General features: G+C 42.3%; 1 protein-coding gene across 3 annotated transcripts in view; it reads left to right on the forward strand.

Annotated features, from left to right (window-relative positions):
* Positions 1 to 51: 51 nt before the first annotated feature.
* SMG6 (SMG6 nonsense mediated mRNA decay factor) overlaps positions 52 to 12,804 on the forward strand; it is a 232,681-nt gene continuing 219,928 nt past the window's right edge. For all 3 annotated transcript variants that reach the window (XM_036906131.2, XM_036906132.2, XM_036906133.2), the window contains exons 1-6: positions 52 to 184; positions 2,300 to 4,037; positions 4,579 to 4,771; positions 5,239 to 5,349; positions 8,238 to 8,344; positions 8,612 to 8,690. In XM_036906131.2, coding sequence (XP_036762026.2) covers positions 97 to 184; positions 2,300 to 4,037; positions 4,579 to 4,771; positions 5,239 to 5,349; positions 8,238 to 8,344; positions 8,612 to 8,690 — 2,316 coding nt within the window. In that variant the 5' untranslated portion in view covers positions 52 to 96. The remainder of the gene's footprint in view (positions 185 to 2,299; positions 4,038 to 4,578; positions 4,772 to 5,238; positions 5,350 to 8,237; positions 8,345 to 8,611; positions 8,691 to 12,804) is intronic.

The following is a 12,804-nucleotide window of genomic DNA, read 5'->3' on the forward strand; positions in this document are numbered from 1 at the left end:
GGAGGTGGGTGAGCGCGCGCGCCGCCCGTCCGTCGTGGTTTCCTGGCTGCGCGCGGCGGTGGCGGCGTAGCTGCAGCTGTAGTAGCAGCCGCGAAGATGGCGGAGGGGTTGGAGCGTGTCCGGATCTCCGCGTCGGAGCTGCGAGGGATCCTGGCCACTCTGGCTCCGCAGGCCGGGAGCAGAGGTGAGTCGCGCCGCCCAGCTCCTGGGCCGGGCCTGCCCGCCCCGCCTCCCTCTCCTCCTCTGCCTCCTCCCGCTGTGCGCGGCGCTCCGGAGCCCCCGCCCCTTCCCCCAACAGTGGGGGCGGGGGCCGCGGGCTGTACCCTCGTCGCTCTACCGGCCCGAGGGTCGGCCTGAGCCCGCTCTTCCTCCCTCCGGGGAGCGCATCCCGAGTTCCTGCCTCCGCCCCCTTCCTCAACCCCGAAGGTGGTGTCCCCTCTTGCCCCCGCTCTCAGACCAGCCCGTGGACTCCCAGCCATCGAGAGACGCGGAAAGGAGTGGGCGCTGGGGTCTGGTGGGGGCCCCCGGACAGTGTCGTTCCCAGAGGAATCTTCCGTAGGCTGCCTCTAATTTCTTCAGCTTTAGAGAGAAGGAACTGGGGAAACTGAGGAGAAAGGTTTAACAGCTTGGGACTTCCTTGCCGAACTTCTCCCCCAAGGCAGGCTTCTGAAGGCTGCGCCACCGGCGGGATCCAGGACCTCAGAGACCAGACTCTGCTCTGGTTTGGCCTTGGCTGTGTGTAGGAGCTGTTTTTATCAGCGAGAACGTTCCTCTGAAAAGTTAAAAGTCTCCAGCCACACCAGGAAAGCTCCAAGGAAAAGTCTAGTGCCTCACCTTTTCTTTGTTAGACAGTGGAGTTGTGTAGAATGGTAGCTATGTTTCTGCAGGCTTGAGGCCAAAGTCTGTGAAATTGGTTTTCGTTGGTCAACTGAATTGGGTTATTCAGGTTTTTTCTCCCTCTGCTCTGGAAAGTAGTGGTCTCCTCCCTCCTCTCTCCCCTTCACCTAAATTACAAAGGCTGCTGAGGGTGGGCTTTTCTGGAGTCAAACTGCTTTCGCTTTGTTCATACTTGATGAAGCAGTCTTTTAAGCTTCTGAAAATACTGAAGTAGTGTTTAAAATTCAGGGTTTTTTTTTTTCTGTTTTGATGCACTCGTGTGTAAATGCTGGAGCATATGACCCTGTTAGGGGTTTGTTTGCATTGGTGTTTATAGGATAGTACTAGGATTTTATTTAACATTCTGTGTTTTTAAAAAAATTTTTATTGAAGTATAATTGATGTAGCATTCTGTTGAGTACTCTGTAATCTCACTAATTTCTGTTACTTTCCTACTGAAAAGTTTAGTGGCTATATGTATTAGCCTCTCCCCTTTAATAGAAGGTAACATACAAAAGACAGATACTCGCTTATCTGTCGTTTGGTAAGTTCCTGGAGCCTGGAAAGTGGTTTCTGAAGCCCTGTACTCTTATTCTTGACTGCCCCTGTCCTTGGTACGTTGAGAGCATGTCACAGTACTTTGATCATCCTCCAGGGAAAGCTCCCTTATGGAACTTTTCCTTCTCATATTCCATCATCATAGTAGCAGTTAGTCTCAGTATTCTAATGATGATAGTCTGAGCAGTATTTCCTTGGAACGGCTCTGCTGGCTGCTGTTAGAGACTTGGTGAGCATCAGTGGAGTTGAATGTAAAGGAGACTAGTTCCTGCTTGCTGCAGCAGGAGGTATGTGATTGGGTAATTAGTATCCTAAAGAAGAGGATTGTCCTGGCCAAGTTCAGAGACTAGAGTTGCAAATTTTTTCTCCAGAGATGTTCAGAATTGTGGATTGTTATGCATATCCCTCTCCCCCAAGGACTTAGCCACACTGGAAAAATATTACAGGCTGAAGAAGAAAAGACTAAGATGGCTCCAAAGGCTGTATAGCAAGGAATAGTCTAATGTTGAAATGGTCAGGTATTTTTTATTTTAACAATGATGAAGTATTTGGGGTTTTGGGGATCTGAATATGACTTGGGTAACACAAGAGAGTATGTTTTTTCCCCATTTCCCTAACTTGGGTGTAGGTAGTCCCAATACAGTTATGTTCTTAGCCTTGCTGGTTGCTGAACAAATACTACAAACAGTAGAATTTCTGCTTCTGTAGAAATTTCCTTCCTTGTCCACCAATGTTAACATTTTAATGTATGATTCTTGTTTGACTTTCTGTTACTTATAACTAGAATGACATTTTTTTTTCCTTCCTTCATCCTTTATCCTTTTCTTCTATCCTTTCCTCCCCAACACACTCTCCAACATCGCAGAAAACATGAAGGAGCCTAGGCAGCGCAAGGATAACAGGCGCCCTGATCTGGAAATCTATAAGCCCGGTCTTTCTCGACTAAGGAACAAATCTAAAATCAAGGAACCCTCTGGGAGTGGCGAATTTAAGGATGATATTATTAATGACAGAGATTCTTCTGCTGTTGGAAATCGTACACAACTCATTAAAGATGTGTGCAAGGAAGTGAACAACCAACAGCAAAATGGTCCTGTAGACTCAGAAAATATTCTGGCACAGGAATCCTTTCCTAGGACTGCTGGACAAGAGGATCGAAGTCTAAGAATTATCAAGAGAACAAAGAAACCTGACATGCAGATCTATCAGCCTGGAAGGCGCTTGCAGACTGTTACCAAAGAATCAACTAGCCGGGTGGATGAAGAAGAAATGCTCAACCAGGTGGAACAACTGAGAGTAGAGGAAAATGAGAATAGGGGAAATGTGAAAGAGGAGGTTGTGAATAAACTGGCCAAAGATGAGGTAGAAAAGGGCCTAAATGGTGACAGAGTAAGGGCTGTAAAGGGAGAAAAAGGAAAGAGGAACGAAAAAGGGGAGGGGATGAAGAAAGTGAGCGAAGACCTGGCACAGGGGAAGCTGGGTTCTGCAAAGCGCTACTCCCGCTCAGACAAACGAAGGAACCGCTATCGCACTTGCAGTACCAGCTCAGCTGGTAGCAACAACAGTGCTGAGGGGGCTGGCCTGACTGATAATGGGTGTCGTCGTCGACGACAGGATCGAACCAAGGAGAGGCCGCGACTGAAGAAGCAAGTTTCTATGTCCTCAACGGACTCCTTAGATGAGGACAGAATTGATGAACCTGATGGGTCCAGGAGGAGCTCAGAAAGGAAGAAACATTTAGAAAGAAGCTCGTCTGGCCGTGGGGAGGGACAGCAGAAAAGCAATGGTAAAGAAAATCGAGGCACCCTTCATGTCACTTTCGATGCAGAAACCATGAACAAAGTTTCCCCTATGGTGAGGTCAGCAAAGGAGGATGGGGATAGGATAAAGCCTGACAAAGGCTTGAGCAGTCAGGGCAAAGGTTCTGAGAAGCAGGAGTCCAAAAACCTGAAACAGGAACTTCGGGGTCAGGGCCGTGGCATACTGATTCTCCCTGCCCATACCACCCTATCTGTCAATTCTGGCTCTTCAGAGTGTACACCCTTGGGACCTCGGCTTTTATTTGGATCTGGTAGTAAGGGATCTCGGAGTTGGGGCCGAGGAGGTACCACTCGCCGGTTGTGGGACCCAAACAATCCTGATCAGAAACCGGCTCTAAAGAGCCAGACACCCCAGCTACATTTCTTGGACACTGATGATGAAGTCAGTCCTACATCTTGGGGTGAGTCACGTCAGGCCCAAGCATCTTACTATAAGTTTCAAAACTCTGACAACCCTTATTATTACCCCCGGGCGCCAGGCCCCGCCTCCCAGTATCCTTATACAGGCTATAGTCCCCTGCAGTATCCAGTGGGCCCTACGAATGGTGTGTACCCTGGCCCTTACTACCCAGGCTACCCAACTCCATCAGGACAGTATATTTGTAGCCCTATCCCTGCCAGCACTGTTAGCCCTGAGGAGATGGAGCAGCACATGAGAAACATGCAGCAACAGGAGCTACACAGGCTTCTCCGGGTGGCTGACAACCAGGAACTACAGCTCAGCAACCTGCTCTCCAGGGACCGCATCAGTCCGGAGGGCCTGGAGAAGATGGCTCAGCTCAGGTATGGTGTGTTTATCCTGGTCAGAAGGAAATGGGGATAAGCTGGAGGCGTATAGACTCTCATGGCTGAGGAAGGTAGAAACCATTTAGGCAAGCCACTTTATCTCCTTTTCACATTAATTTTAGCAAGGAAGGGGAAGTTGGAAAAAGAATAATAGAGAAAATTTTGTTCTGATCCTAAAAATGATTATCCTTCCCACATTTTCTTTAAAAAAAAATTATCTTCAAGAGAGCTTGGAATCTGGAAATGGAAAAGGAAAGACTTTCCAGAATGCCAGGAAATGAACAGCATATAACTTGTGAAGATCTTATTTCAGCTGTTAAATTTAGGTGGAAGCATATGGGGAAAAACGACTTTTCTAGACATAACTCTTTAGAATGACATTCTGCTATGCAGAATGGAAACTAGAGTCAGTATTGTACCTGGTGGCATTTTGGGTTTCCTGCCAAGGACGGTGTTTAATTTGCAGGAAGCTTGAATCTTGTGTCTAGCCTTTCCTATGATGTATTTGGAGCTAGAAGTTGCATGTATTTTATTCCAGAGCTGAACTTCTGCAACTGTATGAGCGCTGTATTCTATTAGATATTGAGTTCTCTGATAATCAAAGTGTGGATCAGATCCTGTGGAAGAATGCTTTCTATCAGGTTATTGAGAAGTTCAGGCAGCTTCTCAAGGATCCAAATGTTGAGAACCCAGAACAGATTCGGAACAGACTTTTGGAGCTCCTAGATGAGGTAAAGTATCATCTTTTTGTCCTCAGGATAAAGGCTTTGGCATCCTGTAGTTTCAGTGGGTTTTTACCACATAACTACTATGTTGTAAATGAGAACATGGACAAAAAACTGTATGTTCTTTTCATGGGTTTAGGCCTCCCGTACTCCTGTTGCTTCCTTGGGACCATAATTTACTGGCAATTAGATTTAGTTCTGAATTTGGAAGCTTGCTGAATGTCTTGGAGGGGAGGGGTGGTTGGGAGGAAGAGAGAGAGTGCATGTATGTTCATATCTTTAAAACCATGGAAAGGCTTATGCTATGAATTCATCTTCTGCTTAATTGGTGGCTGACAAATGCTGTATATGCATCTCTTTATATTGGGCAGTCGAGCATTCGCAGAACTGTGAAAAGGTCACTTGTCCCAGTTTCTGGCAGGTAGATTGGATCAGAACAGGCTGATCAGCTGTTTCTTATTTTTTGTCTTTAGGGTAGTGACTTCTTTGATAGTTTGCTTCAGAAGCTGGAGGTTACTTACAAGTTCAAACTGGAGGACTACATGGACGGTCTTGCAATTCGCAGCAAGCCATTACGCAAGACAGTAAGCCAGCTTTTTTATCCTAAATTTATTCATTTGGTAAGCATTTGTCTAGTGTTAGTTATGTGTTGGGCACTGTGCTGGGTGTTGAGGATACAAGAGTAGGAACAGACCAATTAAAACACTAACTATAACATCCTAAGAACCATGGTAGTTGTATATATAAATGTTGAAGGGTCATAGAAGGAAGTGGCTCTAATTTAGGCTGGTGGGGTCAAGGAAGGCTTCTCAGAGACTGTCAGGTTGTCTTGAAACATGACTAAAAGTGGGAGGGGAAATTTTGATATAGGGCCTAGAGAAGGAGAACAAGGCCTTGTTGGAAAAGTTTAAGAAGTTCAATACACTGGTGTCTGTAATGTGGAGTTGGGCAGTTGTAGGAGGTAGAGCTGATGAAGTATGAAGGGAAAGATCATAAACTTCTGCATGCTATGCTGAAGAGTTTGAACTTTATTCTGAAAGCAGTGAGGAGCTGTTAGTTGATTTTCAGTAAATGGGTAGCATAGATTCATTCTTCGAATTAGTCACTCTGGCAAATGGATGAGTTTGGGCAAGAATGGAGGTAGGAGAATCAGGTTGTAGGCCTGAACTGAAGTAGAGTTACTGGAGGTGGAAAATAGGAGACAGTTTGGAAAGATAAAAGGGAAATAGAATTGAATTGCTGGTTGATTTGATGTGAATGATCAGTTTGGAGGCATGAGAAGTTGAGATCATCACCTAGTTTGTAGCCTAGGAAGAACTATTGGGGAGGAAGAGGTTTGTTCAATTTTGGATATGCTTAGGTGAAGGCACTTGAAAATTATTAACAAGTGAATATTCTGGTCTGTCTGAAGGTCAGGAGAAAGAGCTGGGCTTATAATAGAGATTCAGGAATCATCAATGATTAGGTGATACTTGAAGCAGAAGTTGAGATACTGGGGTACTGGCAGGCTGACCAGAGGAGGCTGGGGATCAAATTTCAAGGTTGTGGTGGGTAAAATTGTCACGTGCTATAGAGCCATCAAATGTTAAGGTTACTAAATGTACTCATTGGATTGGATGACCTTCTCACGAGTTATGTTTGGCTAGAGAGGATGGAAGCCAGATTATAGTGAATGAGAAGTGGAGCAGTAGATAATGAGAGAGTAATATAGATCATTCTTTTAAGAATTTTGCCCCTGAAGGCAAGGAGGGAAGATAGCATTAAAAGAAAACATAGTGTCAAGAGAAGTTAGTTTGTTTTTAAGCTTGGAGAGACTTGAGCATTATATGTTCAGAGGAAAGAACCAAGGGAAAGGAAAAGGTTAAAGATTCATTGGAGAAAGCAATGTCGTTTATGGAGCAGAAACTTCCTTTTGCCATTCTACTCCTTTTGATGAATGCCCAAGCTCTATTACTGATCAGTAGGTATTATTTATTGAGTCCCTCCTACATGCCAGGTGCCATTATAGGCTCACGTAATTCATTGTGGCACAAGAAAGCCATTCATCCCAGCTCTCACTAACTCCAAAGCTCTCAGAGTCGAGTTCAGAGGTAAGTGCAGATTTTGGATTAGTAATTACAGATGCAGTGACTTCTACAGCGGGTGTTATGGGGTTATATGGAAGACTAAGTCACAGTTAAGCTGGGGCTGAAGACCTGAGACACTAGCCAAGTGAAAGTGTACGTGAAGATGCGGGAATTATGATGCTCTAGGAGAGGGAACAGTATATGTGAAGGTTCTGGAGTGGGAAAGGGCATGATATGTTAGGGAACAGAAAAGTCTGGTCTGCCTGAGGCACAGAGAGAAGGGGGCAGTGGTGCTAAAGAGGTGAGCAGAGGCTTGACCATCTAGGACTTCATTTTAAGGATAGTGGAGAGCCTTGGGCAGAATTTGGGTTTTTTCTTCCCCTTACAGGGATGCCAAAGTGCTGTAGTATGAAACAACCAGTTTTCTTTGTGTTTTATCAGGTGATACCAAGGGTTCTTGGTGTTCATTCATAGAATATGTGGAATAGTTAGGATTCTGAAGGTATATGACATGTAGTCATACATAATTTTGTTGAGGCACACATTTGAGTTATGTTTGGAGGCTGATATACATGCAGTAGCTAGTTACTTAGCTAGTGAATGAGTCTTCCTGAGAGCTCAGTATCTACTTATCCTTGAAGCTTTGTTCTTTGTCAAGTGACATGGTACTTTCTTGTGTGTGGGGTAGACTGGAGTTATATGTAATGAAGCGTTCTTTAGGGAGTTTATTTGGTTGGGCACCTGCCTTGGGATTATTACAGGTCTACTGTGTTGTTTTTGCACTGAGTGACAGATGCCAAGCCCATTAGTGAGAAAACATACATATAGTATTCCCTGGCACATTGTAGGTGTTTGGTACAAGGTAACTTTTGTTTTAGAGAATTGTTATTGTTTTGCAAAGGGAATGTAATGCAGAAACACAACGCAGTGATTTAAGTTTAAGGAGAGAAAGACTATAATGATGGCAAAAGTAAACGATTACCTTAACATTTATATATCACTTTATAATTTGTTAAGTATTTTTATACTTAATCCCTCCAGTTACCCTATGGAATAGATATTTTTACATTCAGATGAAGAAACTGAGTCCTGAAGAGTCCCAGTTTGGGATCACACAACTCTGAAATGGGGAGTCAGGTCTCCTGACTCTTAGTTTCATATTTTCTTCCATTTGCCTGGGATTCACAGTAAGAATGACCCCTCTCCCTTCTGCCACTTTTCCTCAGTAAATTGTGTATCACATTATTGCAAGTTTTTGCTAGTCAGGTTTAGACTCAAAACTTTTAATTTTGTTGAAAACTACTAGTGCTTTATTAATGTTGCTCCCTCATTTTGACCCCATCCCTGTCCTTTGGGGTTTAAGTTAAATTTCTTGAGTATGCTACTAACTGATCTTTCTCTTGAAGGTAAAATATGCTTTGATCAGTGCCCAGCGATGTATGATTTGCCAAGGAGATATTGCTAGGTATCGGGAGCAAGCCAATGACACAACAAACTACGGCAAAGCTCGCAGGTACTTTGGCCTCTCGTTCATTGCTTCTCTTCTCTGTGTGGCTTCAAGCTAAGCCCTGTAAAGAGCAGTGAGCCACCTGTGCTGCCTGCCATATGGATGTCCTACAGGTACCCCATGTTGGTCTCTGTAGTTAGGCTTTACCACTCCACGATTGCACCTAACACTCCAGCTTTTCTCTTAGGTAGTAGAGCTATCAGGTGATGAAATGGGAAAGAGTTGATATGGAGCTAGTGTTTGTTTGTTTGTTTGTTTGTTTGTTTATTCCAGTTGGTACCTGAAGGCCCAGCACATTGCTCCCAAGAATGGGCGCCCCTACAACCAGCTGGCTTTATTGGCAGTATATACGGTAAGAAATCTTGTGGAAAGGGGAAGTTTTACAGGCAGTGTCTTAGAAATACATATTTTGATAGCATCAGCTCCTGGAATTAGATTTCATCTGAACACTAACTCAAAGAATATCGTTTTCTGCCTTCCAACCTCAGACTTCTTTTGTTATTGTTACTTTCACAGGTAAGTTGTTAGGGATCCCTCATTTCAGGGATCTGTACTTCATCCACTCCCACCCACTGCTCTTAAGTTCCTAGGGGAATGCTCATGTTCCAGCCAAACACCACTCTTTGTGTTTGACCAAGGCTTCTGCTCTCAGTCTTATCTTACTTCCCTTCCCTGTCCTGTTCAACTGGGTTACTCATTTCTAGAAGGAAAATGAGGCTCCTTTACCTCTTTCCTTTAAAGTCTTCAACTAGCCCTCAGTAGCCAGATCCTTGCCTGCTTTCCCCACATCATCCCCTTATTCCTCTTAGCTTTTCATCTAGGAGCCCTCCTAGCAGAAGCACAGTAAGTGTAGGTTTGTACCTGTCTAGATCTTACTGAACTCCTCTAAATGTGGCTGTAACAGAGCCTTGAGAGCTGACAGAGCCCCTTATGAGGAAACTGCATTGAAGAGGAAAGGGTGGGAACCAATGGTAGTTATCAAAGATTTAAGTATAAGAAGCAGCTAACATGCTCATTAGCAGGGAGTATTCTTAATGTTATAAAATTCATTGCCCAAATGAACAGTGTTTGAATTAATATTTTTATTCCCCTTTGTTCCACAAGAGATTCAAGGAAATTCCTGATACTTAATTATGGATTAAAATTGTTGAATAAATGTAGTTTACTTAGTGATGTTTCCTTTAAGGATCTGTTGAATCTTTTGCTCTTTCTGTGATATGTGCTTGAGATTTTTTTTTACCCCTCTCTATGGCTTTATTTTTTTCTCTCCTTTTTCTTTATTCATTTTCTCCTCTTCCTTTCTAATTTCTTGTCTCCTTTTCTAGTTTTTCTTCTTCATAACTATTGAATGAGGTATGCTTCTTGTTAATTAGAAAATATATTTTCTTTAATTTTTTTTCCCTCAGTGGCTTTAAAAAAAAAATGGGGTAAAATTCACATAACATAAAATTAACCATTTTGTAGAATTCGGTATCATTTAGTACATTAGCAGTGTTGTGCAACCATCAACTTTGTCTAGTCCAAGACATTTTCATCACCCCAGAAGGAGACCCCATATCCATTACTCCCCATACCTCCTTCCTCCCATCCCCAGGCAACCACTAATATGCTTTCTATCGCTGCATTCACCTGTTCTGGATTTTTTCTGTAAATGAAACCATACAATATGTGACCTTTTCTGTCGGCTTCTTTCATTTAGCATGAAGTTGTTGAGGTTCATCCATGTTGTAGCATGTATCAGTACTTCATTTTTATGTCTGAATTAATATTCAATTGTACAGATGTATCATTTATTCATTCCTCAGCTGGTGGATATATCAGTTGTTTCCACCTTTTAGCTATTGTGAATATGGTAAGTACAAGTATTTGTTTGAATATCTGTTTTCACATATTTTTGAGTCTATACTCAGGAGTGGAATTGCTAGGTCATATGGTAATTCTGTATTTAATTTTTTGAGGAAACACCAAACAGTTTTCCACAGTGGCTGCACCATTTTACATTACCATTAGCAATGTATGAGGGTTCCAGTCTCTTCACATTTTTACCATCATTTGTTACTTTTCATTTTTTTAAATTTTGGTCAAACTAGTGGGTATTAAGTGATACCTCATTTTTGATTTTTTTTTATGCCATGTAGAGACAATTTTTTTCTTTAACCTTTTTTCTTTTTACTACTTTGGTCAGTTTTAGGTTTGCAGAAAAGTTGAGCAGAAGGTACAGAGTTCCCATATATTCCCTCAACTCTTCATCTCCTGTCAATTTTCCCTGTTATTAACATACTGCATTAATGTAGTACATATGTTATGATTGATGAGCCAGTATTGATACATCACTATTAACTAAAGGCCATAGCTTCTTACATTAGGGTTCACTTTTTTTGTATATTCTGTGGGATTTGAAAAAATATATATATAATGTATGATAATATACATTAATATGTAATAATATGTGTAATAATGTGAATACAATAATGAAATCTAGTATAATGTATCCACCATTAAAGTGTCATACCGATTTTTTTTACCACCCTAAAAATACCATGTGCTTCACTCTCCACTCTCCTCTCTCCCCTGAATCTCTAGCAATCCATTTTTAATATCTCTGTAATTTTGCCTTTTCCAGAATGTCATATAGTTGGAAACCATAGAGTATGTAGGCTTTTCGGATTGTCTTCTTTCATTTAGCAATATGTATTTAGGGTTATTTTTTGTGGCGCAAAAGCTCTTTTCTTTTTTTTTATTTTTCTTTTTTTATTTTGGGATCATCAATGTACAATTACATAAGCAACATTATGGTTACTAGACTCCCCTTATTATCACGTCCCGACCACAGACCCCATTACAGTCACTGTCCATCAGCGTAGTAAGGTGCTACAGAATCACTACTTGTCTTCTCTGTGCTACACTGCCTTCCCTGTGCCCCTCACCCCACATTATGTGTGCTAATCGTAATGCCCCCTTTTCCCCCTTCTCCCTCCCTTCCCACCCATCCTCCACAGTCCCTTTCCCTTTTGTAACTGTTAGTCCATTCTTGGGTTCTATGAGTCTGCTGCTGTTTTGTTCCTTCAGTTTTTGCTTTGTTCTTATACTCCACATATGAGTGAAATCATTTGATACTTGTCTTTCTCCACCTGGCTTACTTCACTGAGCATAATAACCTCTAGCTCCATCCATGTTATTGCAAATACTATGATATGTTTTCTTCTTATAGCTGAATGATATTCCATTGTGTGATGTACCACATCTTCTTTATCCATTCATCTACTGATGGACACTTAGGTTGCTTCTGTCTCTTGGCTATTGTAAATAGTGCTGCAATAAACATAGGGGTGCATGTGTCTTTCAAATTGGGCTCCTGCATTCTTAGGGTAAATTCCTAGGAGTGGATTTCCTGGGTCAAATCGCATTTCTATTTTGAGTTTTTTGAGGAACCTCCATACTGCTTTCCACAATGATTGAACTAATTTTTTTTTTTTTGGTATCATTAATCTACAATTACATGAAGAACATTATGTTTACTAGGCTCCCCCCTTCACCAAGTCCCGCCCACATACCCCTTCACAGTCACTGTCCATCAGCGTAGTAAGATGCTGTAAAATCACTACTTGTCTTCTCTGTGTTGTAGAGCCCGCCCTGTACCCCCTCCACATTATACATGCTAATTGTAATGCCCCCTTTCTTTTTCCCGCCCTTATCCCTCCCTTCCCACCCATCCTTCCCAGTCCCTTTTCCTTTGGTAACTGTTAGTCCATTCGTGGGTTCTGTGAGTCTGCTGCTGTTTTGTTCCTTCAGTTTTTCTTTGTTTTTATACTCCACATATGAGTGAAATCATTTGGTACGTGTCTTTCTCCTCCTGGCTTATTTCACTGAGCATAATACCCTCTAGCTCCATCCATGTTGTTGCAAATGGTAGGATTTGTTTTCTTCTTATGGCTGAATAATATTCCATTGTGTTTATGTACCACATCTTCTTTATCCATTCATCTACTGATGGACACTTAGGTTGCTTACATTTCTTGGCTATTGTAAATAGTGCTGTGATAAACATAGGGGTGCATTTGTCTTTTTCAAACTGGGCTTCTGCATTCTTAGGGTAAATTCCTAGAGGTGGAATTCCTGGGTCAAATAGTATTTCTATTTTAAGCATTTTGAGGAACCTCCATACTGCTTTCCACAATGGTTGAACTAATTTGCATTCCCACCAGCAGTGTGGGAGGGTTTCCCTTTCTCCACATCTTCACCAACATTTGTTGTTTTCTGTCTTTTGGATGGTGACCATCCTTACTGGTGTGAGGTGATATCTCATTGTGGTTTTAATTTGTATTTCTCTGATGATTAGCAATGTGGAGCATCTTTTCATGTGCCTGTTGGCCTTCTGAATTTCTTCTTTGGAGAAGTGTCTGTTCAGCTCCTCTGCCAATTTTTTAATAGGATTATTTGCTTTTTGTATGTTGAGGTGCGTGAGC

This window comes from Manis pentadactyla, chromosome 4, assembly GCF_030020395.1.
Source record: "Manis pentadactyla isolate mManPen7 chromosome 4, mManPen7.hap1, whole genome shotgun sequence".
Classification (NCBI taxonomy): Eukaryota; Metazoa; Chordata; class Mammalia; order Pholidota; family Manidae; genus Manis; species Manis pentadactyla.